The 27,458-nt window shown below is 42.4% G+C and overlaps 1 protein-coding gene across 6 annotated transcripts in view; it reads right to left on the reverse strand.

Moving 5' to 3' along the window:
• Positions 1–27,458, reverse strand: part of LOC102690474 (EMAP like 5) — a 71,974-nt gene that overhangs the window by 27,433 nt on the left and 17,083 nt on the right. For 4 of the 6 annotated variants that reach the window (XM_015350287.2, XM_069193156.1, XM_015350283.2 and 1 more), the window contains exons 2-13: positions 19,319–19,478; positions 18,801–18,899; positions 17,841–17,909; positions 11,974–12,159; positions 10,132–10,267; positions 9,165–9,366; positions 7,115–7,252; positions 6,381–6,637; positions 5,252–5,464; positions 4,263–4,430; positions 2,671–2,777; positions 1,625–1,743 (exon numbers count right to left, since the gene is read on the reverse strand). In XM_015350287.2, the coding sequence (XP_015205773.1) occupies positions 1,625–1,743; positions 2,671–2,777; positions 4,263–4,430; positions 5,252–5,464; positions 6,381–6,637; positions 7,115–7,252; positions 9,165–9,366; positions 10,132–10,267; positions 11,974–12,159; positions 17,841–17,909; positions 18,801–18,899; positions 19,319–19,478 (1,854 nt within the window). Of the gene's footprint in view, positions 1–1,624; positions 1,744–2,670; positions 2,778–4,262; positions 4,431–5,251; positions 5,465–6,380; positions 6,638–7,114; positions 7,253–8,796; positions 9,131–9,164; positions 9,367–9,738; positions 9,763–10,131; positions 10,268–11,973; positions 12,160–17,840; positions 17,910–18,800; positions 18,900–19,318; positions 19,479–27,458 lie in introns of those variants that run through there. The other 2 variants (XM_015350284.2, XM_069193157.1) reach the window with 2 other exon arrangements.

Raw genomic sequence — 27,458 nt, forward strand, 5'->3', positions numbered from 1 at the left:
CCTGAAATATAAAAATAGTATAGCAGTTTCCCTTTAAGACACTAAGGAGAAAACTCTCTGTTCACTGATTCAAAGTACAGCAGCCTTTCAAAAGTTACCAAAATAGAACTGTGTTGTATTTTCCATAGCTCTAAAATGCTTACAGGGTGTACTATCCATTCACTTTGTTTCACAAAGTCTGTATCGGGGCTTTCCAAGGCTCTTACAATCTACCGTAAATCGATAATGATGTCAGTGTGCATTACAACACATGAACAAGTAATAGGTTTATTCCATGCTGAAAAGAGAAGAAAGAAAACACAACGTTTCAGCTGTGGAGCCTTCTTTGGGTGCCGGGTGAAACATGAAACGTTGTATTTTCTCTCTTCTCTTTTCAACATGGAATAAACCTATTACTTGTTCCTTTGCAGACTATGCATGCTGACGCAGCTACCCACCTGAACTATTACAACACATGTACCACAATATATGCCAGAAAACGTTCATGAGCAATAGATCCAGGTTTCTGAAGCTAGGTAAACGCTAATTCCGATGAATAACTGCTAAAACCCGACATGACCGTTCTCAGGAAGCTTTGACATTGACGTGCACTAGAGCAGTCTATCAGAGCAGCTCACTACAGAGGTGTCGAATTGTTCAGTCTGGACTGGAGATTGTTAGTGACTCTAGCTGTGTAGGATTAGGCTAAGTGCAGTATGGAGCACACAAGCAGAAAAAGCAAACACTAGTCCATTTCTTTTACATCAGCGTGAAAGAGTGCTTTCATTGACTCGTGCCCGATCGATGGAGAAAACTCACCTAATTTCACTCTCTTTTGAGTATATATAAACCCCTTTAGGCAGTTAAAGCATTATATACAGTATACAATCTAAAGGAAACCTAATACCCAGTGTTAAGTGCTGAATTAATTAGCTCCTATCACTGAAGTCAGCAGCTGCCTGAAAAAGCTGATCACAGACCTGTGCAAAAGGAGGAATGCAGTAAATTTCTGGGGCCATGCTGTTCACTGTCTCTGAAAAAGTCATTTTTCCCTAAATCCCAGCAGGGTTTTAATTTGCAATCTCCAAAACAAATCTGTTGTACTCCACCATCATACTATTGACATTCACAGCAAAATATAGGAAAGCAGTTCACAGAAAAGAATAGCAAATGTGCAGAGTTTTTGGAGAAGATAAGCACTAAACCAGTAGTACACTGCCATATAATATAGGAAAGATTCAGTTCTGCCGGGCAGAATGAGCATTTGTTCATTACATCCAAGCCTTTCTTCACATTGAGGAGAATTAGCAGCAAGGAAAAAAATATACATCATATATAATATACATGGATTATTTTGATAGTACATTATTTTTATATTTAAAGTTGACACAACAAATTTAAACCAGAATTAATGCTGATTAATATGAACCAAGATTAGTATTTGAGAAGAGGGAAACATCAATAAAAATGGGAAAACAAAAACTGATCAAATTCAAGTCATTTGTAAGACTTTCAGAGGCTTTGAAGCCAGCAAGAGGCCAGCTCCTACTCAGGAAAAAGGCTCAAAGGAGTATTTTTCAAGCTTTGAGTCTCCCTGCCAGACCACGGTCCCTGCCTCCTGTTGGGATGTCTTTTCTCCTCTCACCCGTGCACAAAGTGCAGTCTGACAGTGCTGCCTGGGGCTCTCTCCCTTTTCTTCGTTGAGGTGCCTCTGTGTTTGTCTTTGCATTGCTCTTTAAGTTGAGGTAGATCTTCTTTGTAAACCTGGATGGGGGAAAAAACCACAGCGCACACTTCTCCGTTTACTGAATATTTATATTCAAATATTTATGTCCGTCTTTTTTAGGTACGGACCTTCTGTCAAACACAGACAACAGCGGTACAGTATATTCCACATTTTCAAATGTATCGCTACACCTTAATGACCAGAAAGAAGATCAATATTTTCGAGCAACAGTTTAACATTATATATTTTTGTTTTTACCAGTGAGATTTCTTAGTGAGATTATCATACCAAATCAAGAAGACTTTGTTCTTTTAGGGGAAAGAGTTAATCATGGCTACTCTAAGTCACATCTTTTTATGAGAGGATACAATTTTCAAGACTGAGGGCTAATGGAATGATAACAAGCCCATATATATATTTTTACTACAGCTTTGTAATCTATAAGACAGGCTGAATTAAAGGGCAGGCTTTGGGCAATTGCACTGAATCACAAACAGCATTACAGAAGCAGGCGCTTCTTAGAAAAGGGACACGTTTGGTCTTAATCATACTGCATCTGTGAAAGCCCATGGAATTCTCCTTGTGGCTCATTAAAAAGCAGCCTGTGTTTCTGACTACTGGGGCAAGGCTGATCTGCTCAGACAGTGCTGTGTCTGCTGGTCTGGTGCCTCTTGTAGGAGGCAGATCTGTATCTAGGAAGGGAGAATGCGAGATGAGAGCAGTGAATTTCACTACTTGAAAAACATCAATAGTTTGTCCTGCTGTTGAACAACATAGTCTTAACTACTGGAGTTGGGGTGTAACACTACACAACGCAACGCACTGTACTAAAATCATACCAGGAGGATTACACAGGTCTGTTTAGAGTTCCGTCTTGAAGCAGTACAGAATGGAGAGCACGACAGTGATATCATGCAAGAAGATGCAAGAAAGTGCCCAGTGACCTAGGGGCACAGCAGACGCACCTGCCGGCGATATGTGAGTTGCGTCTCTTGCTCGATCTCCGAGTCCATCTCAGGCACGTCGGACTGGTCGGAGTCTGACTCTTCGCTGTTGGAGTCCACTAAGGTTTCTGCGATCGCAAAGTACAAGACACGCCTTAAACCCAACTCAAAGCTCGCAAATTCGAAACCCCTTCTGCTTGGGATTTTCAATGTTTGCATTGCGCGGCAAGGCTCTTATCACCACGGACGGACATCCTCATTGTAAGGGAGCAGAAATCGTTATGAAACTTCTCCAGCAAGAGGTTGACTGTTCTTCCAACATGCTATGCTGTCTTGCACTCACTCTCTGACTCTGACACTTTCAGATCAAATTTGAAATTACATTTTTAAATTTCTAGCTTGATTTGCTGCCCTGCAACAGACTGGCATCCTGTCCAGGGGGTGCCCTGCCTGCCTTGTGCCCACTGTTTGCCAGAATAGGCTCCGGCTCCTCTACAACCCTGAATTGCAAGAAGTGGTTTAAAAATGGATGGACGGGTGAAATGGATACTTTGCAAGATTTGAAATACTGTAAGCGAGATCATCTAAAGTCCAGTCTAGTCCTGAGGATTTTCGTCTTGAGAAATTACTTCTTGAGACTTATGCTGATTTCTTTATGTCTTAGCTTTCATCTTATTAAAACTTTCCACATCTTCAGAACAGCCTTTCTTTTTTTTGGATAGAAAAAAGTAACATAGCAATTTATTGAAAGACCGCATACCACACTTGATGATGTTGTATCCATAGCTTATATATACTATGAATGCACACTGTTTTCATACCTAAGGTTTTAACACCCACATTATACTTTCATTCAAGGGACAGTGTTGCCAAATTCCCTAAAGTTAAATCCAGCCATGATAGAGTCATTTACAGATGAGATCCTGCCTGAATGGCATCTCCAATTCATCAAGTAGCCCATCAGTGTGCAAATGGGCAAACGCAGTTCACAGAGTACCATTACTCAAGCTGACACTGAGAACTGCTGATACACGGAAATACAGAAGCACTGGACTGTTGTACGCTAAACACGCTCACAACATGACCCATTATAAAAAGCACCGCAGAAACTGGAAGAAAGATACTTAGAGAAAAGTACTTTGCAGTTTCATTGGCCTCCAGTGGAATAAGGTCCAATGAACCATGACTCCACAAATAGTGTCTTTTCTAATTGAATTTATTTTCCGAATGGACAAGTTCAACTTAAAGAAACAAAGAATCATGTCCTTTCAGGTTTTTGTTAACACACTTGGACTTCACATCTGTTTCTGACCACATTTCTTTTAAAAACCTGCATCGTGGAGTGCAGACCCTCATAGGGATATTCCTATGATATCGTCTTTGATTTTTTAAACCATAAGAACAATTACATTTTCATGTTTGGGATCCCTCCTTCCTATTTATGTCTTTTATCCTCTCACCCTTGCACAAACCGAGATATTTTAAAGGGAGAGAAATAAAGCCATATTTCTTATTACATTGGTCAGTACCTTTCACAGTGTAAACTGGTACTGCATTTACTTAATACCATCAACAAAGCACCACGCTGCAACACTGAGGGGATGCTGACCTACCTTGAGGAGCTATGTGAAGAGCATCTTTTGCTTTTCTTTCAGGGACAAACTTCCACTGGAACACAGAGTGGTCAGCTCCACCAATAGTAATAACCCACTGGTAATCATGTGACCATCTCACATTTGTTATATGAGCAGAGTGGCCTAAATATTTTTTAAACTTTGCACCTAGGAGACAGAAAGCAATGAAGGACGTCACCCAAAGCAGCCCCACAAAAGAAACACACATGGAAATATGTAGGAAAAAAAAACGGGACCAATAACCTGGATTTCAGGAATATTCCCCAGGAAGAAACTGGACCAATAACCTCAATTTCAGAAATACTCTCCAGGACAAAGCTAGACCAATTACCTCGATTTCAGAAATACTCCCCATATCCACGGAGGTGAAGTCACAGTGTGTTAACGTCATGTGTCCCTGCGCTAGCAATGCCACAAAAATCCTTTTGTGCATGACTTAGCTTGGAATGATTTGTTGATAGTGAAGTGGAGAGAGAAGTCAAAGATATTCCATTTAATTTCTCTGCACCCACATATTTACATACATTTACACTGCACACTTCCTCCGCGCGGATAGCAGTGTGACTCCTACAATCTCACCAGTGCCTAAAGGCACCCACTAGCAGAGACACATCTCACACTATCTTTACCAGGGCTCCAGGGCACAATGTAAAGGCCACTCCTGCCAGTGTTCTCACTTTTCGGTTGGCACCAACATCAAACCCTGGCTCGGACGCACTTGCGCCCCCCTGACACCAGCCCTGAGCAGTCCAGAAGGGGCACAGAGTGGGACAGTCAGTGAGGGGCATCCCTGCCTGCCAGGTGGCCAGAGAGATCACTGCATGCGGTTCTCTGTATCCTCCCGCTGGGCTGCAGGAATGATCCAGGACGAGGGCAAAGCCGAACTGCGGGAAAGTACTTACTGGCGATCCAAGTAGAAAAAAGGTCAAGCTAAATTGAATTTAGCAAAGAAAACAAAGGGATCTTACCTTTCTTTAAACAAGGATAGCGAAAAAGCTTTACTAATCCATAATCATCGGCCGTAACTAAAACGTGGCTGTTGAAGTTTGCGTCTACTGAATTTATATCATTGATGTCGGAATATTTGGGCCATATTCCGTTCACTTCTGGGCCCAGAACACAGGTCCACGTTGACCACTGAACAAGCTTCAGCTCTTCTTTATTCGTGACTTCCTTCCCACCTAAACAAATAGGAGAAAATTCCAATTACCCCAAGGCCGACGATTAGCGTTATGGAATGTGATCACAAAGTACAACAAAATCAATACGCTAAAACAGTCCCATGAGGTTCTGAGAACACACAATGAAATGCTGTAGGCAGCCTGAATGAAGAGCTTTTATTTTAGCAGCCTTGCAGGCAGAAATGAATAGCACAACAAACATGACAAATCCTGTACCGTTTAAAAAAAGGCATTGCACTAACTGCAAGCACTTAAAAAAAAAGCATTGAAGTCACTATTCATAGATTGCAATAAATAAGAAATAAGGCCTTGAGCACATTAAAGCCTCATACTCAATCAAAAAGCCTGTGGAAGGAAAGCAGAAAAATAAGAGAGCAACCACTTACATACACAAAGCCAGGATTTATTAGCATTATTGTTCATCACCATCGTAGTATCGATGTACAAGAGTCATACAGGACCACGCGTTGTCTAAAACTAAATTCCGCTCCAGACCCTAGTGGAAATCCCAGCTCTAGCTGGTAAGCTGGTCAGGCTGGTAGCCAATCTAAAACCAGTTGGGGCTGGTATCAGCATGGTTGTCTATCTTGCGTCAGCTGCAGCTGATTTTTCACATTTTGAGTGAGAATACGTCACTGAAACCGTTAACGCAGACCAACTGCGGCCAGTCAGTGTGCCGCCATCAAGGGTAGCCTGGGCCTACTCACTGGATGATGTCGTCAGCTGGTCACTGCAAACTGACTGCCTGTGCTCTCTTCAATGTGAACCGTCGACAGTTGAGAAGCAAATACAGTAGGTGTATTTGAGCTCAGAATCCAAACTGGTCCAAGCTGGATTTCCCACTAGGGTATTTAATCAAAATCATAACCTTGCGGTTATTACACAATCTTTTGTTACCCAGCATGCACTCTCTCACCCGGCATCCTGAAAAACAGTCTTTTCCCACTCCCGTCATTCGTCTGCAAATATTTGCTGTCCGCGGACCAGTCCATATGGGTGATGAAACTGGTGGAGCCGATGCACTCGCCCACTTTCTTGTACCGCTGCACGACCCCGTAGATGTCCACCGCGTTGTCGTTGGAGCCCACGGCCAGGTGGGCCCCGTCCGGGGAGTACTTCAGCTCGTGGATCGCCTCCTTGCGGTCCTTGACGTGCACCACCTCCGTCATGTCTCTGGACGCGGGGGAGAGCACAGGGCACCGTCAGGCCCTCACGGGGCGATCACGGCGGCCGCCACCGACGCCTCGACAGGCCGAGGCCCTGCAGTCCCCTTGCGGGGTGAACTCAATGCTGAGGGATGGGATCTGCGTGGGTGCTAACATCAAACAGATACTTCTCATCTTCCGTGAGATCGTTTCGGGAGCAACGACTACTAAAATTGATCAGAACCGTGGTGTTTTACATGCAGGAAATTCAGTTTAACGGACGATAACCAGGAGATCAGTTTTAAAGAAAATAATTTAGAAACTGGGACATTTCACTTTATTGGACATTACAGTTTCGACTGTGTACAGACGGCAGCATTAACAGGCTCTAAGGCTTATGTGACAATATATGCATTGATACAAGGGAATACAAGCACAGATGATGGACTCCTGACACCACAGCAGGCAAGGCCACCGAGGTCACAAGGCTGCAGGTTTTGCCTACCTGACCCGCAGGACAGTGAAAGAGCCATCCTTCATTCCGAGAGCAAGATGGATTCCATCCGTACTCACGGCAGCACAGCGGATGGGCTCTTCCATGTTGCAGCGGGCAATCAATGCATGGTCAATGAGGCTCCATATCCTGCAGGAGGAGTAGCGTAAGTGACAGGAGAAGAAGAGAAGCCCAGACACGCACGTAGGCTATAGAAAATAGCAAAGGGGGGGAAGGCTTTAACTGAGCAAGGCTAAAAAACACTGTGATAACCTCCTCATCATATAACACAACACGCATTACCTTGACAACAATTTCTGCATTAAACAAAGGAACAAGATATGTTGTAACAGTTCGTGCAGAGACGAAAGTTTAAAGCCGGAAGCAGAACTCAGACAGGTGAAAATCATGGAAGTCTTGAAGTCGTGAAGGACCGACAAGGACTTCTGCAGCTGAAGCTCGGTAACATTGTTCCTGGTCATGAAGCTCAGGAACATTGTTTTGAGGTCATGCTTTACATGAATGAGGCTAAAACCAGTCAGAACTTATTCCTGTGCAGTGTTATTTGGCTGTACGGGTGTTATACTGTGTGTTATGGGTGTTAGAGTGCTCATGAAGAAGTTTTGACTGTGGTTTTAGCCTCGTTCAAGTAAAGCATGACCTCAAAAATTTAATTCCAAATGAATAACTTGAATCAACAAAGGACTTGGAACAGTTATGTTAAGACGTGATTGTCTGTTTATTTTCACCACTTCATTTTAAAAGGAAATTCTGAAAACATACATTTCATGTATGAGAGTAAAGAATTGATTTTAACTGGCTTATCAACTTCGTTTTTGCCAAATGGAATTTATTTCTCTCCATTTCTCTTTTGTTTTGTTCCCATGAGCAACAGACACTTGTGGCACCCAGTAATTTAGAGCAGGAGAATGACACCGTGACACCGCATAAAAGAAATCAATAGAAAGATTCTTTTTTTACTGTGCAGAAAAGAAATAGTGTAATTTCATCCAAATCCCCAAGAGGCTTGTAAATAATTACAAATGAAGGCTAGAAAAGGTTTCTCCTAAGCGGAACACCTGCAGAAGACAGACATTAGCCTTTCTGTTGCTACTGTTACTTTGCAAAGCAGTGCCCTAAAGATGTGGTTAGGATGTTTTAATAAGCAAGAATTTCCATAAGCTTTTCAAACGTTAACCCAGGGAACCTTTCGGAGTCTTGTATACACAGGTTCTTGAACATTATGACTTTCAGGCAAAATGATTTAGGATTTTGAAAACAGAAACACTATCTTATGCACAATCCGCAGACCAACCACCGACAAAAACATCGGTTTGCAGATGTCTTAACTCCTGAAAACGTAAAGCAAATACACTCTCGTCTGTTGTCGGGAAAACCAAGCTTCCAGCGGCTACAACTATGCGGTGAGGTCCTACAAATGTTCAGGCTTATTCTATCATGAACCGCTCACTTAACTTCCTTTTATGCGAGTCGTGCTCTGTGATTCGACACAACGTTTTTCACGTTGCGTTCATGCGCCCATCTAGAAAATTAAACGCATCCTTGCCCATTAAGCTGCGCTTCGGTAGCTGCAGGCCCTAAAGGGAGGGGAAGCCCGTTTGAATCCTGTTCCAAGCGTGCTGTATTGATGCGTGTCCAGCTCCCGTACAAACAGCACAAATGATGAAACCCACCTCACTCGTCAGGGCTGCGTTTGTGCCGGTTTTCATTCCCGAGACATAGCGCCGTGGCTCTGCACGGCAACCCTGACCTGCAGTGACCCCGCCTGCCGAGCTCACGCGCTCTGTTACCGGTGCGAGGGTACCGATTCCGCACTTTTCTTTCTCTGTTTGGGCGGCGGTGGATTTTTGCATTTCATACCAGTCTTGTCTGTGCGTGTTCTCCTACGGAGACCCCCCCCCCACGCAGGGCGTGAAAAGGAAAGCTAGCGTGGAAACGCCGATTCCCTCGGCGTTGGCCATAGCGCGGCGGCAGCGTGATTACGCACAGGTCACCGCGACCGGCGGCCCGACCCCCCCGGCCAGGGCCAGGCAGTACCGACCTCACGGAGCGGTCGTCGCTCCCCGTCATGGCCAGGGGCTTGGTGGGGTGCACGGCCAGGGCCCAGAGCTCCCCCTCGCAGTGGCCCTGCATGATCAGGAAGGGCTTGTTGCGCTCGTGCACCACCACCTCGAAGATCTCGCTGTCCTGCGTGCCCACCAGGATGTGGTCGCCTCGCCAGCACACGCTCCTCACCGACAGCCCTGAAACAACAACGAGAACGCAGCCGGTGTGGGGGTGTGGGGGTGACACACACACACCGCCAACCCCCCTTTCAAAGACCACAGTCTGTTCGTTTGGGTTTTTTTTTTATGTCTTTCTGGTTGCTGTGGTTCGGCTGGTTTGAGATTGAAACGGGAGGGAGACTACAAAAAAAAACAACAACACCAAGACACTTTTCCGGGATAACGGCACTTGTGGGGTGGGTGAGGAAAAGCAGAACAAGGATGAGGGTATGCATATATATTTACATACAAATATATATAGACGCTTTGAGAAAAGATACAGCATACAGGGACTAATATGTACAAAATGGTGGGGACAGCCATTTTTTTACCCTCATCATCTTTACCCACCTCTGCAATTTTCACCTCTAGTTACTGGTGGGGGGGGGGTGCCATTTTCAAACAGTATATATAGAGAAGAAGAAAGACAAACCACCAATTAGTGAGTGGGAAAAAGAATTGCCCTTTTAATCCAGCTAATAATCCCCTTTCTCAAACATGAAAAGAAAGGTGTCTCATTAACGAAGACGGTGGTCTTTAAAAAAAAACAGTTCTGAAGAGGACAGGTGAATCATGGCATAAGTCCCCCCTGAACACCATCAGTTTGGTGTTCAGGTCTGCGTCCGATGTCATTACTCTTTAGCAGACGGGCTTGTTAATCACAGCAGTCCCTTTCTGAGGAGATAGCAGGGGAGGGTGTTTGCTTGATCTCTGAAAAGATGAATGCAATGAGTAATATTTCACCTTTATATCCCTGGTCTGTTTCCCTGAGATCAATCACTGTAATTGGTTTGAAATTCAAGTCCCACAGGCGGACGCAGCCGTCTCGACCCCCAGTAGCAAAGCCCTCTTCGCAAGCGTTCATGCTGAAAATTCCTGACTGGAGAAATTAAAAGGTCAGGTTTTTTTACCACATAACAACACCAAGTAGCCATCATCGCCACACAAAGAGCAGAGCAAGGAAAAATGTCCGCCTGACATCTAAGGTTTCGTATTGCGCTGCAATTATTTTCAATTTTGCAATTCCAATAGAAGCACTGCTTAAAACCAGGAATCATTGTCTTGTGACTTGTCCTGTTTTTGTTTTTTTAAAGCAGTAAAATTAAAAATAGTTATTCTGCTCTTTTTAATGGAATTTTGCTGCCAGACAGTGCTCAACCAAATGAAATAGATGCCATATTTAACAGCGCTCCGCGGTCATTTTCCTACTTACAGCAGCCTGCCCCCCTTGGGACAGCAGCCTGCTCTTGAGATCACAGATGTGGATGAATCCCTAGTAGAGAAGGCTCATCCTCGGCACATGTGAAAACGGGAAGGCAACCCTCTCTCACCATCACCTTGTTTCTAGCCAGTGAATTCAGTTCAAAACATTCCTTCAAGCTCATGTGGACAGCCTGCAGTTCCGCCAACCCCACGCAGACACGGCTCCCCACATACACTCTGCATGTTCATCTACATGCAGTGCAAGCCGTTACATAATGTGCTTGCACAAAATGAGGAGGCGCACATCCACATGCTGAATACATATGCTGCTGTGGGTGAGACTGTGTGTACAGTACAGTGTACATGGCTGAGTGTGCTTGTACTGTAAGTGTGTGGGTGGTTATATTTCGGCACGCGCAGCATGTGAAGTGCACAGCTGCCGGCAGAATTACATGCCCCGACTCAAAACTGGCTCACCAAAGCAAGGGTTCACTTTACAGAGTGTCATGAATCACATGTACGGCCAAGCAGAGAAAAAACATCTTGCTCTGCGTGGCCTGAACTGGAGGAACGCGGCCGTCAGTGGGAGCTGTCCACAGCCGGAGTTCGGCTCCGTCTCGCTCCCAGTCAGCCTCAGTGCTGACTCCCCGGAGTCTAAAATAAGAACTTGTGCTTCAAGCTAGTGCAAAAAAGGGCAACACTAAGCACGCAGCTTTCAGAAAAACTCCACTCAGATTTGCATAAACGTAATGCACTTCATCACAACAAGAAAGAATCTTTAACACAGAAGAGGTGTGGAAAATGAATGAGCAAGCCATGAGAAAAAAGTACAACAAGCAAACTTCATATCCTCTAGTTTCTAATGTGAAGTATGACATTTTTGGGCAAACAAAAGTAGAATTCATCAAGCACATGAATGCCATATAATCAAAAAGTGGAAAATGGAAAATATGGCTTTATGATTTGTGGTATGACTTATGTGACTGCTTTGATGTGTCAGACAACAGTTTCTGATTAAATAAAAGTGTTTTGGTCTTAAACCTTGCATTTGCACACACCAAGGTTTGTTACCTCAGTGTGAACACATAATAGCAGAAGCATGTTATTCTAAAAGTATACCACAAACTCACAATGCCGTTCTGTTTCCAAATGTTCAGTAGAAGAAGGACGTGCTTTCAAATAATTCCAGAAAAGATTAATTGTGTGAACGTAACGGAGAAAAAAAAACATATCGGTACAGTACAGTATGTCTAAAACGCAGGGCGTCTTCCTCCTCCTGTGATCTGGTGCACTGGCATTTGAAACTGGTACAGTGGGGTGTTGAGATGAATTACGCCCAGCCAGAATAAAACCTGCTGGCTACTCACAGGTAATAGTACTTACCCCATGTGCCCCCTGCACAGTTCGCACAAGGCTGATTCCTTTCCAGACATAAATGTCTCCATTAAGAGCTCCTGAGTAAGTGACCTCATCTCGAGCACAGGCCAGACACAGGATCGTCTGGAGATCCCCGGTTTTACCAAACACTCCTCTTTTGGGGGTCAGAGCATTGCCGCATAAGCTCCAAAACTGAAGACAAACAAACAAAAGTACAATGACTGAAATCACTGCAGTTTTTGGTCCAGTTTAATCTTGCCACGTTTTTATAGAACCGACTGCCGTTACATTTTTTTTGTGCACTACAGAGATGTAACAATCTAAAAATAAAGAATAATTAAGCACAATACTGCACTTTGCAGTACTGTGCATTCTTGACTGCTTTCCATGTATAAATCCAGGAAAAACAATTCTATGAAAATGAGTATTAAGGTTAACACTTTAAAAAGAGAAAGATGTAGTTTTTCCGGTCTTGTTCCTTGGGGCCAAGGCCCTCACTGAAAACCTCTGGAGAATAATATTTTTGAGAAAGCAATTCATTTCACATTTGAAGGTGAAGTTCAAGTAGCCTATGGTGCCTTAAGGACTGTATCAAGGTTAGGGTTAGAATCCTGAGGCTGTGAGAGATCCCAAAAAGAAATATTTGTGTTTGAACTGCGATTCATTGAGCAGTGTTTGTGGAGTTTTGGTCCTGCTTTGAAATGTTCTGGGAGGGCGTGTATTTGGGATCAGTGTGGAATGAAGCCTATCAAGTGCCACTGATGCAAGGAAGAGCTGTGGTGACATTTCAAATGAAGACCTCTTCCAGCCTCACAATCTTCTAATTTAATCATTTAAAACAAAACCGTGACATTTGCTGAATGCCAGTTAACTCTGAACCCCGTTCGCGTTGTGGTTGAGTTTTAAAAGCTTAACGCAAGAGCTTCTGGGTTGATCACACATTCAAACTTTTCACTGGGCCTGATGTCCACCATTGCACTGCCTCGCAGCAATATGGGTTTTAAAATGACTCCACGCCTTAAATGCTTTGAGTGGCAATTTTGCATCAGCTTTGACTGGTTTGTTTTGCTCGCCGGTACAAAGCTGGTTGCAAACCTGCGCCATCAGCTCCATTATTCTGGACTCCACAAATCCTTAATCATTCCTTTGCTAAAGCCATCTGTGTTTCCCAGCTCATTGTAGGAGTCTAATCCTCATCCTCTATCTGCCTTCTTTCTCCATTAATGGATGGTTCAGCAGGAGCTATACACTGATAGCCGTGCTGGTGCCGAACAGAGATGAATGTTTTCCTCTCTGTCCACTCTTGGAATCAGGTCATTTAAATGCACGCCCATGCCTGAAGCTCTCAGTTACCACTACAGCCCAGGCATTCCAATCACCATTTTGTCTGTTCATTCACTGCATCTGTAATTGTTTTAAGCGTGCATAACAAAACAGCACTCAGCAAATTACAAGACTGCAGCTCAGGTTGTCTTACCCACTCACTGGGCTATGAGCGCCAGTTTTCATTTCCTATGGTATATACTACACAACCAGAATTCTACAAATGCGGAAATGAATGAAAACACAGTTGTGAAATGTAACTGTCGTCAGTTATTTAAGTGTTTTATTAACCTTTTCTATATTTAATTAAGCTGCTCCTACTCATTCACCTAAAAGAAAAGTCTTCTTTTTCGAAACCCACATTGAGTTACACATGGAGGTCATATTTCCACACCTACGGCATAATTTAAACTAACGCTTGTCTTTGATTACAGACGTCGCTCTCCCGGAAAACTTTTGGAAGTTGCTCTGATTTTCACTCGCTCTGGTTGCGCAGAAAAGCACGTCGGCCTTGCTGGGCGTGATAAGGCAGGGCCATTAGAACAGCACGACTGCCACACACATGGTCACACAAGGCCTAATCACTGTCATCTCAAAGCGGGGAGGATGTGTGCCGGGATTCGACCCCCCCATCTGTGGCAGATAAGGAGAAAAGGGGAGTTTAATCCCACTGTGCCAGACCCCTGCTCCGTTCTGGGGGCAGAGCAGGGCTTTCTAAGAAGGCCTGAGGGATATATTTAGACATCATCTCAGCTGCGATAAATATAAAAACAACCTCTCCTAAGGAAATGAATGACTTCGCTGAACCACTTTCATTACAGAGATAATGGACAATGAAGGTTAAAAATCCCACTGTGTCAGGATTGGGGGGGAGTCACTATTAATCACTGACAGAAAAGAGCTTGACGTGGCTCTCCTTTCTCTCATTTCTTTTTGCACCTTTTCCAATTTCTCATTTAAATATTGAATCAATAGCCTTGCTTCAGCAGGATTCTCGGTTTGCCAGGACAGCTTTCAAATGAGATTTTGTTTAATACAAACATCACACCTTGCACTAATATTGTACGAGAATTCTAGTTCCTTAACCCAGTCAGTTCTCAGTTTGACTAGAAAAGCTAACTGCCAGTAGAAGCATTTACTGGGGTTTACTAACATTTCTGCCAGGTCTTGGTTTCAGTCTTTAATTCGTTTTTTAAACTACAGTATTTAATTCCACAGATGTTGCGAAGCTCTTTCCCACACCACACCCAGTTCAGTTCCAGTGAAAGGTATACCAACAATAAGATTTATGTAATTATGTACATTTTCAGTCAAAATACACATTTCAGACTGTAAGTTGACCAAGTGTTTTAGCAAATCACAATTTCAAGATACTACCTTTTAATTTCAATCCACCTGGAGTGGATCTAATTCACATTCACAGTGTATCATAATTAAGTATCAAAGAATCCTGTTATCCTGTTTGTTTCTGGAGGTAAAACCTGTTTGAAGTCCCATTTTATTTAAGGATAAGAGCAACAAGGAAGTGCTGAAAAATTTCACCAAATTGTAGGGAACAAAGGCTGGACAGATTACTGGGTTAGCAATAAGACACAGTAGATGTGGCTGATCAGGGTCATTTCCCAGTAAACAGGGAGCCAAGAAAAATCCACACTATCAGAATGTCAGCCCTGTAGAGTCAGGAACAGCAGAAGCTCCCACCTAAAAAAAACCCAGTTCATTTCAACCATGTGCAGTTTTCTTATTCGATTTTTTTTAGCTAAATCAATAAGTGGAAGACACATCACTGACAGTTTTCTATGACTGGGGGATTAATATTTCCAAATCTCCTGGATGCATGGAATGCTATAATCGCTAGCAGTGTGTGGTGCCCTGAAGCGGCTGTCACATGGTTTAGAGGGTAGGGGCACTGGAATTAGGAGGGCCAGCTGTTGGGATGTGGAATGTCTGTCTGAAAGCTACATGATCTCAACTCTACACGGCGAACACAGTTTTTAAAATTCTGCAGTCAGGTGGTTAAAAAATAAAACTGACTGGAAACAGACACCGCTTTCTAACAGGGAAAAAATACAACTGGGTTTTTCGGTAAAACTTTTGCCCAAAACTAGCATGCATGACCACTGTGCTTCATATTCTGCAGCTGCTTATTAACTCTATGAACTGAAACGCTGCATGAAGCACAGCTGACAGTTCAAGGTTAATATCGCTGTCACGTAACTGTAGACTCTGCAAACAGGAGACTGCACAAAAAGGCCTCCTTATTGTTGTTCACACTGATGTAGATCTAGTGTGCTGTTGTTTCCACTATACTACTCTATATTACAATGCTTTTCTGATTGCTCACCTCATGAGAAAGGATTTTGCTTTAAGATGTTTTCAGCAAATCCAGCAAACACATAGACCTGCATGGGGCTCTGAGTAGGGTTAGTAAGGGCTGATAGGATTGATGAGTTAGTTGAAACAGATATTTCAAAAACAACCATAAAAGCCAGCGAACAATACATGTAGTCTAGATACTGCAGCATACAGTGGTGCCACTTCTGACTGAAGATATTTACCATGGCAGAGGACAGAACATCACTGGCAGTTGAGCTACCCTTTATAGATGTTAAACATGATACGTTTTCATGGGCCTCAAAGTTTTTGCAGATTTACACCATGCCTTTTCATGCATTGCCACAGTTGTCCATCAGTTTATATCTGGGATTATCTTTTAAATTATTTCCATTAATTTATGTACAATACAGGCTGTCCAAACCTTCTTTGCTATGCTTTTACGATGGATACATCGTGCCTTAATGCATCATCTTCCCTAGAGAAATTTACAAGTGGAAAGTAATTTTAATCGTTCCAAAAAAAAAACAATCACTCAAAAGTGTCACAAGCACGTGCAATATATCAGTGACAAATATATTCCACGCAGACTAAACACGTGGAACTTAACATAAAATTTCCGCATGAGTCTTCATGTGCTATTAAAGAAAATCTCAAAACGGATTAAAGTAAGTAAGCAAGGCCAGTCACTGGGAAGGGAAGCATGTTTAATGAAATTACAGTTTCCAGTGACAAGGACAGGCAAAAAAAAAAAAATCTAAAACACTGCAAGTAGGCTTTCAAATGTTATCATCATTTTGCAGGCTTGTATTTAGGCTACATCATTCTGAATGTAAAGACAGTCATGGCTAAACCTGCATTTTTAAATTATTTTTCTCATTTCATAGCACCAGAAATTGACTGTGTTCCTTGATTAGGCTTAGACTCCTTTTATGAGTCATCATCTTCGCCTCCCCAGCCGAAGTTATGGAATTAATAGCAACAGAAGTACAGAATGGGCTGTAAATTAAAATGAGGAAATATTCTCCATCCAGGTCAACAGCATGCTCTTTGTTATGGATTTGCACACAGGAATTATTAAGTGTTTTGTGCAACTGCTGGTTGCTAACAGAAAAAAAAAACTCCAGAGGAAGCCAGCATCACTCTTGAGAATGTTTTCTCCCTGACAATTTTTTTTCTTAGAAAACATACAATATGGCTCAAAATTGGGGCCAGCCTCCATCCCCCCAATTAAAAAGCCATTTCTCTTTAATAATTTATTTTCCGCAAATACAGTATCTAGGGTGCACTTAGCAAGTCTCTAACATTGCCATCTGTAGCACACAAAACAAAGATGTCAGCAGAATTAGCTAATTTTGCAAGTAGAAAAGGGAGAAAACACTGATACTCATACATTTCATGATGACTGTGTGGAGCCATACAGTCCATCTATACAGTATACACATCTGGTGATATTTCCCTGTTCATCACAGAGACTGTTCACTTTGGCCTCAGTGTGTGATACCAACAGACCTACATCTAACACCAGAGGGCCGGTTTGTTCAGTACTGTACTGGGAGTTACATGCCGGTCACCAGACCAAATTCACAACCATAGTGCTAGACTCATTTCTTAAAAAGGTTATGCTCCATTGGAATGGGCTCTATTTCACTACTAACTATTTGAGAACTGACTTAATCTACAGAGGCCTAAATTCATGACTGTCTTGCAAAATATAAAAGGCAGCACCACCAGGCACTATCCCCATCATTGAGATCACACATGGTTCAAGACAAGACTGATGTTCCAAAAGCTAGGTGTCATTACTGATATCCAGTTTCCAAAAAGTATTGAACTGTGTATTCAAATCTTTCAAATGTTTTCAAACTTACGAGCTCTCAGCTGACAACAAACATAATATGAGCTAATTATAATGTAGAAAAGTTTGCACATGGATCAAACCACAGAGGGACTTGGTTCAGATTGAAATCTTACAGAAGCTTAAAGAAAAAGTCACATAATTCTCTCATTACATCTGGTGTTTAAGAACCTGAGTAAAACTCTCGCTTTGCTTGCAAACCAACAAAAAATCCCTACCCGGATATTCAAACGATATCCCTTGACCCAAAATAATAGTTAACTTCAGAAACAGTCTGTGATTGCCATATTCCTACATTACAGTTTTTCTTAAGAAAAGTCAATGAAGCCTTGAAACACTGAACTCCATTTGTAAGTACCTTGATGTGTTTGACTCCACAGCTCACTAGCTTGCTTGGCTGGTACAAATCCCATGAGATGTCAAATATCTGTGAAGAGACAGAATTCAATTACCCGATGACAATTTGTGATTATAAATCTTCAAAAGGTTCCAACCCACAGTGACATGAAAGCTGTCAAAAAGCAATAATGCGTATAAGATGGACTCTATAGTAGCCATGAAGCACGCAACCATAATCTCTCAGTAAAGAATCCCGAGTAAGGCTTTGAAAAATCATCGATGAACACGCGGTGGTTTTGAACATTTGCAGTTGACTTAATTGCTAGTGGACTCTTCTGCAGGTCGAGGATATTATTTTGACCTGCCAGTTTCCACTGTTCCTTTGTGCTGTAAAGATCATCCCCAGATTATTATTTTTCGACTGTATATTACACATCTGTTGCCCTGTTCGATCAGCAGCGTTTAGACACACAGCCTTTTGTGGTTTGGGAAATACTTGCCTCTAAAGAATTGGATTTATGAAAAATTGTAACCACTCTTTGTTTTTTTTTTCCATTTAATTAAGCACTTTATAAGCATTTATCTTAAGTGCTTGGAATCAATAACCTCAAACACATCTATCTATAGCTTCCTGCGATTCTTATTCTTCTGTGCAGGGCATGGTACCAATTCGGCAAGCTGTGAAATCAATATTTCATTCGGAAAGTACGATGAGGTGATGACAGGGCAGCTGGAGCTGCTGCCTCACAGCCCTCGAGTCCTCTGTTCAATACCTGCCTGGGGTGTCTTCGCTTTGGATCTCTGGGTACTCGGGTTCTCCACTACAGTCCAAAGACGTACTTTCCAAGTTAGGTTCCCCCACCCCCACGTGTGTGTGCGTGTGTGTGCCCTGCACTGGGCTGGGACTTGAGCCCTGTGATTACAAGGTGAGGCTCTGTCTCACCACGACCCTCTGTGAGAAATGAGAAAGTCACAATACCCTGTCTGTGTGGCCTGGAGCTGCAGCAAGTACTTTCCCCCTCCGCCAGTCCCACACGCAGATCGTGTTTTTCGAATCCAAACCCACTGATACTAAACACTGCGAAGACAAATAAGCAAAGTGCATTCACACTGACATTTGTTAAGGTGACATATCGGTAAAACTGAAGTAATATACAACTCTCCCAAGACGCAATAAAATACAGAATAGATAAACCACACAGAAAGCAAATGTTAATCAAATAGTAACTGTTGATTTGCACCGTGTTTCCAGCAAATCAGCATAGATTACTGTATATCCGATACAACAGTCTATAGCTTGATAGGGCATTCTTGGACAAAGTCAACCTGGTGGACAAACTCTTATGTTTTCATCATTCAGCTCTTATCAAGTACTTATTGCGAACGCTTTTTGCAGTCTAACCCGAGCAGCCAAACAATGCAAACACAAAGCAATGCGGAAAAGGTAACGGAGACCTCAGTTGAGATGGAAGGCACGCTTCCTCGGGGAATCCCTACCTGTCCCTCCAGGTCAAAGGCCAGGCACGCAATCCCATGCGTGTGGATGTCCTTTAAAATGGAGACCGTCTGCACGGTGTAGGAGTCCCACACACAGATATATGGCTCCTTTCCCACCTGTCCAGTCGCCACCAGCACTCGTTCAGGATGCAGAGCTAAACTGTATAGAAAACAAATGCAATAAACATTCTGGACATCAATACAGAAAGGTGCTTGCAAATGACTCTGTCAGCTCTGCAGCTCTGCAGCTCAGGAGAAATGGAATCACAGTCAATGAGCACTAAACTTCTCAGGCAACATTCTTCGGTCCTTACTAGGAACATTGAACACCAAATTTTACATAGTTAGGTTTAAAAAAAAAAAAACGATCGGGGAAACTACCGCTAATAAACAGCAGAAAAAAATTAAGGGGATTTAAAAAAAATTAAGGACAAGGCCTCAACTCACTCAGCAACCAGGAATTAGAAGCCCAGTGTCTGACGGAGACATTTTCTAGCCAAAGGGCTCCAGGATTTTTACTTTTCACTTGGTGGGGTCGTTAAAAGAGCTTCGATTTAAATCGCACCAACGAGATCACCAGTGAGACAGGACAGGACTCAGACACTCATAAGGCTGTTAGCCCCACATTAACTTTGTCATTCTGAACATGATTAAGGAAGTAATGAAGCAGAAAACAGCAGATACAACTGAAGAAAAAAACAATCAGAATCTTTAGCTAGCTGTATTTAAACTCACATTAAAATGGAACTATTTATATTTTTAGAACTTGCACAAACATCAATCTAGGAACTTGTCGGTCCAATTAAGGCTGCAATTAGGTAATTCATCTCAGCTGGAATGAAAAGCCGCAGGTGTGTGAGCCTCCCGGAGCAGGACTGGATCCTCTCCTCTAGCCTACGATGCAAATTCACAAGGTGAAGGCGTGTGTTTTTTTTTTGTTACAGAAAATGGGAACCACAGCCTCTTCCTTCTGAAAGTCTACCACAATGAACATGCTCAATATTTGTGCTGACTTTCCTTTGTTTTCCTACGCTTGCAATCCATGGTTTCTCATAGCTGTGTCATATGGAAAGCTCATGGTTATGTGCGCTTTGCATTGTTTTCACCATGCTTTTACTGTGCTCTCATACAATTCACTCTGTTTTACCAAGGTATAAACGTTTAGAAGATTTAAATCCTGATCTTTACAGTAAATGTGGATTATTCACAAAGAAAGGCTTAGTTAGATAGCAAAAGTAACTGCTGCATTTAATGATGCAGTCTCAACCCTAACATTGTGCAGTTTTCTTCCTTAGGATTATGTTATTAAAAATGTACCATAGATACCATGGAAAATATGCTGGAGCCTGGCATCATGCCTCACATATGAAAGCAATATTGCACAAAGTGAAAACACTTTAAATGTTCCTTGTTAAAATATTTCCATTATCTTACACCCCAATTCACCTAAGAGACTTCAAGACCAGCTATCATGCTACAACATTTTTCAATCACATTAGTAGTAATTTTTTTGAATTATTTCACAAATCATAGAGATAAATTAACATGTCATAAATTAAGCTCTGAGTCTACTGCAAGTGGTGACACTAAGCCTCCAGAACTAACAGCATAAATGATTAGGTGCAGTTTTAATTGGAGTGCTTTTTGAAGTGCTTGTCAAAGACCAGGTTGAAATGAATTTCTTGCGAAAAGGGTCATCTTTAACAGAAGAAGCTTAGGATTTATGTTTTTTTTTTTCTAAAACCATTTTTCCAGGAGTCACAGTCAGGCTATATTTGAGCTTACTGTTCTTATACAAGCTAAACATGTTCAATCACTTTTACGAATTACAAGTGAAAAAATGATCTGACAGTTGTGTATTACTGATGTATGGTAGTGATGACACTTCTATTAACATCCCAGCCTCTCCCACACAAAACACCATTCGAATGTCTGCAGAGAGTACTTTGTCATACCTTTCAAACACCATGGGACAAAAACAAGCTTAAGAGTACATAGAACAAGGAATATCAAAGCAACCAATATCAACATGAATTGCACAGGCTCCCGGGTGCCTCATCAGATTAAAGCCCTCTGCTTTGGATTGGTCACTAGATCAAGAGATGGATCGCATTCGATGACCATACTGACCAAAGTGACCATACTGCTGGCAATCGCTTCAGTTTTTAAGATTCGGCAGGAACAAAGAGAGTGAAATGGGATAGAACAGCCAAGGCTGCAGATTGCTAGCACTGACTGACCACGGTCATGACGATACAGTACACATTTGGCAGACTACTCTTGGGTGTTTGATAGGAAGTGACTGGAGAGTGCCTGGCTTGCTGCAATTTAGCGAGCCCCATAGCTGTGTCCACCCCATGGAAACCCAGATGCTCTGCACTTACTGTCAGCAAATGCAGCATAAAGAAAGGTCCCGATGGCTTAGAGAAAACTGGGTTGCTCAACTACAGAACACTTACAGGACACATACATCTTTTCAATGATTCGCCCTGCACGACGTAGTCTTCCACGACTTCTATCAGAAGCTTTTTTTTGTTTGGTAAACCACGGCAAGCTTTTCATTTGCAGTAAATAACATGATAGATACTTTATTGGCCACTACTGTGGAAATTTGTCATAAAACCATCATCACTGATCTGTTTCTGATTCACAATTAGACACGTTAGGACCCATTAAAGTTGCAAGATGAACACGACTGCAGGCCTGTTACAGCGAGTTTGCGGTCTCAGCTCTGTCTAGTCTGGGCAGCTGCAGGGAGCACTATACCACTCAACCACCATCATTTGATGACAGTCATGAAAAGTCGACAGGACTTAGGTGTGTGAGACTCCCATTGTTACAGGTCATAGATGACCAGAAGACTGGTTAATTCTGTGCTTTCGTGACCCTCACTAATTTTAATTTAAGTGGACAAGACCACTTCAGGGAAGCCTGCGTGACATGGGTGCAGTGCTTTCATCCTCAGATGTCACAACAAATGTTGGATGTCATTACTCAAACATCTTCATCCTTGAATTATTCAGTATGCAATCCACAAGCACAACATATTCACAGCCGTCAGAAGTTACATAATGCTTGCTCTTTATCCTGCTGGAGAGAGCCACTTGTCTTGAGGGCGCTGTGGATGAGGTAACAACATGAAGAAAAGACAGTGGGGAATTCACTGGGGGTTGCTGGATGTCCCTGTGCTTCCCACAGCTCTGGTGAGTAAATTCTGCCCAAAACATTGACCCATTAATGCCAAGGCAAACCCTTCTGTGGTTGCTTTGTTCTTTACCTTTGCGAAATGAGCCCAAGCCCACTGATAAACCAGATGATTTCTCATCTGGCCGTGACAGCTCCGCTGCTACCTTTCTTGGCTCAGCCAGGGCCAAGCCCAGCAAACCCATGTCTAGGTGGTCTAAGCCACCTCACTGATTTAGTACAGTGCAGCGTTTGATGCATCTAATGCACAATATTACTGCCCTTTGTGTGCAGCTCATTCTGAGCGAGGCAGAACGCTTCAGCAAGCAATTTGTCTTCCTGCCTTGTCCTTTTATACATTTAATGCTGCAGTAGAGCTCCCTCCGTTATAATCAAAAGAACTGTTTTGGCAAGTACATAATAGAAGCTGTAATCTCTTTCAATGTTTATTCAGCTCGTAGGCTGCAGCCAGCAAGAATGGTATAAAATACTGAAAGGATTCTGCTTTCTGGGTTGCGTCAGGACTGCATGCATTAGTGAATATTTGTATTTTATCTTGATGGCATGATGGCTGTTTAGTCCACATTAAGATAACTTTCTAAATTGAACGTCCCCTGATAGTGCTACTCCACTGTTCTGAGGCACTGTGATCTCAAAAGACAGAGAGGGTTATTAGCTGGACGATAAGGCTGAAGTTCAGTTGTGGTGAGCCTGGATTTAAAATTAATTCACAGTTTTAACCTTATCTTTTCCTGCTGCTGCTGGCAATACATGCTGTATGCAATGGGCCTGGAGAAGAAAAACTCTTATCACAGTCTCATTCTTCCCGGAATGAAATGAATGCATCAAAAACGTTGCCGATATTTTTAGACACAGAATATAAAACTGATATTTTTTTTTGGGTCACAACATTGCAGCAACTTGATCTTTATTTGGAATCTCCTGAACTTTCATTTCTAGTTTGAATTCACCACTTAACATTGGACACACCCAAAGCCAATATATTGATCTATCCATGATCTGAATGCCCCGTGTGGAATCCCAGAACTGGCCCTGGAAGCAGAGGGCACAAGGGAGACCAGACCCTGGATGGCATGCCAGTATTGCAGGGCAATTTAGCGACATAAACCAACCTGGTTCAAGTAGGGAGCTGTGTCAGAATGTGCAGGCTGCAAAGGAACAAGTAAAGGTTTATTCCAGGCTGAAAAGAGAACAATAAGGTTTCAGCTGTGTAGCCCTCTTCAGGCGTCAAGTGTGAGACTTCTTCATGTATTCACTACGGCGTGCAGTCCTGACCCAAACCAGAAAGCAGAACTCCAAAACACCTGAAGAAGGCCCCACAGCTGAAACGTGTTTCTGTTCTTCTCCTTTCAGCCTGGAATAAACCTTTACTTGTGCCTTATAAACCAACTTAGCCAAATTATACAGGAAGCGCAGCACCTGGAAAAAAAACATGCAGGCATGATCACCATGAAATCCCCTCGTAGATGCACCAGACTGGAGTCAGACCCAGAACTCCAGAGCTGTAATGTTGCAGTGCTGACTGCCACATCGCTGTGCAGCCCAGAATGCCAATCTACTTAAAACACCCTGCTCATACAGCAGACGCTGCATTTCACTGCTAACTGCTGAGGGACACTGACATTTATGATAATGTATTGGTTCTGTACAGCATCAAGAGAATCTCCATCTTACATGCTCTTCCAGCTTTTGACATTCGTTAACTCACAGTGAGTAAATTAATACATCAGATATTATAGCCCTTATGCCTAATAAAAATGATCCATCTTAAATAATAAATAATTATTAAATATATAATAATAATAATAATCACTGTAGAAAAATCACAGTATTTCCATTCAAGCCAACAATTACAAAGGGCAAAAAATGTTTAATAAAGTCATTGCTTGTTTAAGTCTGAAGTTAAAAGGTCCCATTTCATAACCGAACAGGAAGTATGATCCATGTATAAACCTTTTTTTTTACTGAAAAGGCAGCAACACCACACAATACTAAACTGCTCTAAGCAGGCTTTAATTATTAAAGCCAAATATTGCATAAAATATTTTTAATTTTATACTGATCAGTTAAAAAAATACCATTCTGTACAACACATTAGTGCATAAATACCTTTCCAAATGTAATCTATGCAAAAGAGGATTTATAGGGGAATCTTTGTCTCTTCCACAAATACAGCTGATTCTGTGTTATCGTTTCATTTCCCAGGTGTCTGGACACAGTGCTGTCAGGTAACAGCACATATCTGGGGCCTGTGAGGACGCCTGACCTTACAATGTCAAATCAGAACAAAGGCTTCTCCTCAGCTGTTTCAGATTAAGGTGTCTAGGAGAGGCACAGCCAAAGCCTTCTCCAAATTTTAAGTCTGATAACCAGCCTACAGCCGGAAGGATGGCTGAGCTCAGGTTTGAGATTCACAGTCCATTTAAGCCTTTGCTTTTCCACTGCTGAGCACTTTTAGGGTTGGTGCCAAATTCTTGATTGCCCTGAACAGGTACTTCTAACTATAGTTCAGGTGGGTAGCTGCGTCAGCATGCATAGGCTGCAAAGGAATAAGTAATAGGTTTATTCCATGCTGAAAAGAGAAAAAAAGAAAACACAACGTTTCGGCCGTGGAGCCTTCTTCAGGTGTGTCACCTTCAGGTGTGTTACCTTCTAACTACAGTACTGGAAAACAAGTTGTACAAATGAACTGGATAATTGCAGGACCCCCTGAGGTGCTCAATGGGTAAAGGTTGAGTTCTATAATTGTGAGCTCAAGCCTGGGTCATCTCACTGTCTGTGATGGGGATTCCCCAAGCCATGTCAAAGGCAGGGTGGTATTAGTCAGCCAGACCTATCTGGGCTCTCAGTGACACAACACCCCCTGCAGTACCGTGGGGGGAAGAACACATTCCTCCTCAATTCTCCAGTATGGGGCTCTGTGACTTTTCAAAAGGGGGGGCGCTCTGAGGCTGGGGCTGGCCGAGCAGTCTGCTTACACTCCCTCCTCTGTGTGAGGTCGTAGAGATTGTGGCTGTGAGCAGGAAGGTACAAATCACACAACTGGTGTTTTATAAAACATGCTACCGGTTGGGTACTTCAAACATCTGTCCAACGGATTGGAGATCATTTAAATATCATTCTAAAATAATGTAATAGCAAAATGATCCAGATTATCATATAGATGAAAACCAGCTCAATGTCAACTTCACTACAATCAGTTGAGAACTATTGCATGTCTTCCAGTGAATGTTTTTTTTCAGAGAAGACATCCTGTGACCATAATGGCAGAAAGAAATGTAATGTTTGTAACTTTGCATGAAAAAGGTCGTTGCCAAATGGAACATTCCGCTACAAAAAATTTTTACAAAAGTACCCTAACAACAATCCCTGTTCTATGTATTTCAAGTACAAGATCCTAGTTTTCATTAAGATGGGAGTCTAAAACATAGTTCCAGCAGGGGTCTAATACCCAATTCCTGGAGGCTCAGTGGGTTGTGTTTTGTTCCTGAGCTCTGTTAAATTGTTGCTCTTATTTGCTTAAGCAAATGAGCAACTAAACTTGTGTTTCCACTTCAAACCAGGCTCTTCACCTGGTTAGAAAGCCCCCTAGGTCTTCTATCCTAGACAGGAAAAACTAAAGGCAATCAAATCAAAGGAACAAACATCTCAAAATAGACAACAATAAAAGTAATATCTTTTTCTCTCAACAGCTCAGCTGCTTGCTGTGAACTGCATTCTTCACAGCAGTACTAAACCCATCCTTTCTTCCTGTGCTGACAGGAACCCCCAGAGCAATGGGACCTGAATCTCTCCTTCAAAAAGCAGAAAGGTCTCTCAGTGACATTTCTAGCTGGAAATGTTTCTGCGCTATTTAAAAAAAAACTATCCTTTCCAAGCTTTGTGGCCTAATGTGCAAGTCTCACTTCTCCCTTACACTGTGGGCATATTAGCTGCAAAGAAGTCTTTAATTACAGCCTCGGGAATTACACCCAGAGAACATAAGGTATGAGGTAAGGAATAGTGATATCAGAAAACCCAGGACTTGTGTGCTGCTGTTGTTCTCCCAGTTTTTCAAATGACAGAACTGACAGCTATCCCTGCAGCTGTCCCCCAACCTCTACAGCTACGTTTTCATTTTCTGTACGGGTGCAGAGCGCAATAAGGATTAATTCGAAACCTTTACGAAAAAAAGGGGGAAATTCTGGACAGATGGGACAGATGCAGTCTGACCCTCCTGGGTAAAATTAATGTCATCTGAGCTGGTACACACAAAATCTGCCCCTCGGTAAACAACATCAGGCAAAACCTTTACTTCTTCTGAATATCCAGCACTGAGTCACAAACAAACAGTTCCCCCACTATAGACTCACTGCTGCACTGTAGCGTCTCTGGAATCTCTGACACACTGTACGTCAGGGGACAAAAACAAACAAGCACCATGCACCTGCCTGCCAGACAAGTCACCTCTGTGTCCGCTAACACTTACCATGTTTCATTGCAAACAATTGACTTATTCCACCTGCAAATGCATTTATATTCAACATTAAAATGGCCATTCAGTCACATGTAACACATGTACCATGTATTATAGGCAGCTGTAATAGACACCACTACTTTAATATTTATAAAAGCCATATGCTGAATCAAGGTAAATTTTGACTGGCCACTGGTCTGAAGTGTCTGGCTTTTTTACATAATGGATGGAGTTAATTCAGCCTTGCAAAAGAGGTAGAGTCTTTTCATCCAATTTCTAGGCATGCCTCTCAAAAAAAAACACAGGCCATGCAACTAATATTTCTGGGAAAAATAACTTAAGATAGAGCACTTATGGAATCCTAATGTAACAAATGCCCTTTTCTAAAGTTACAGGATAAAGGCATCACAGAACATGGAATTAATCTCAACAGGAATAAGTCAGCCTGTACTGTATATTGATGAGGCAGAACAAGGATAT

This window comes from Lepisosteus oculatus, chromosome 8 (genome assembly GCF_040954835.1).
Source record: "Lepisosteus oculatus isolate fLepOcu1 chromosome 8, fLepOcu1.hap2, whole genome shotgun sequence".
Taxonomy (NCBI): Eukaryota; Metazoa; Chordata; class Actinopteri; order Semionotiformes; family Lepisosteidae; genus Lepisosteus; species Lepisosteus oculatus.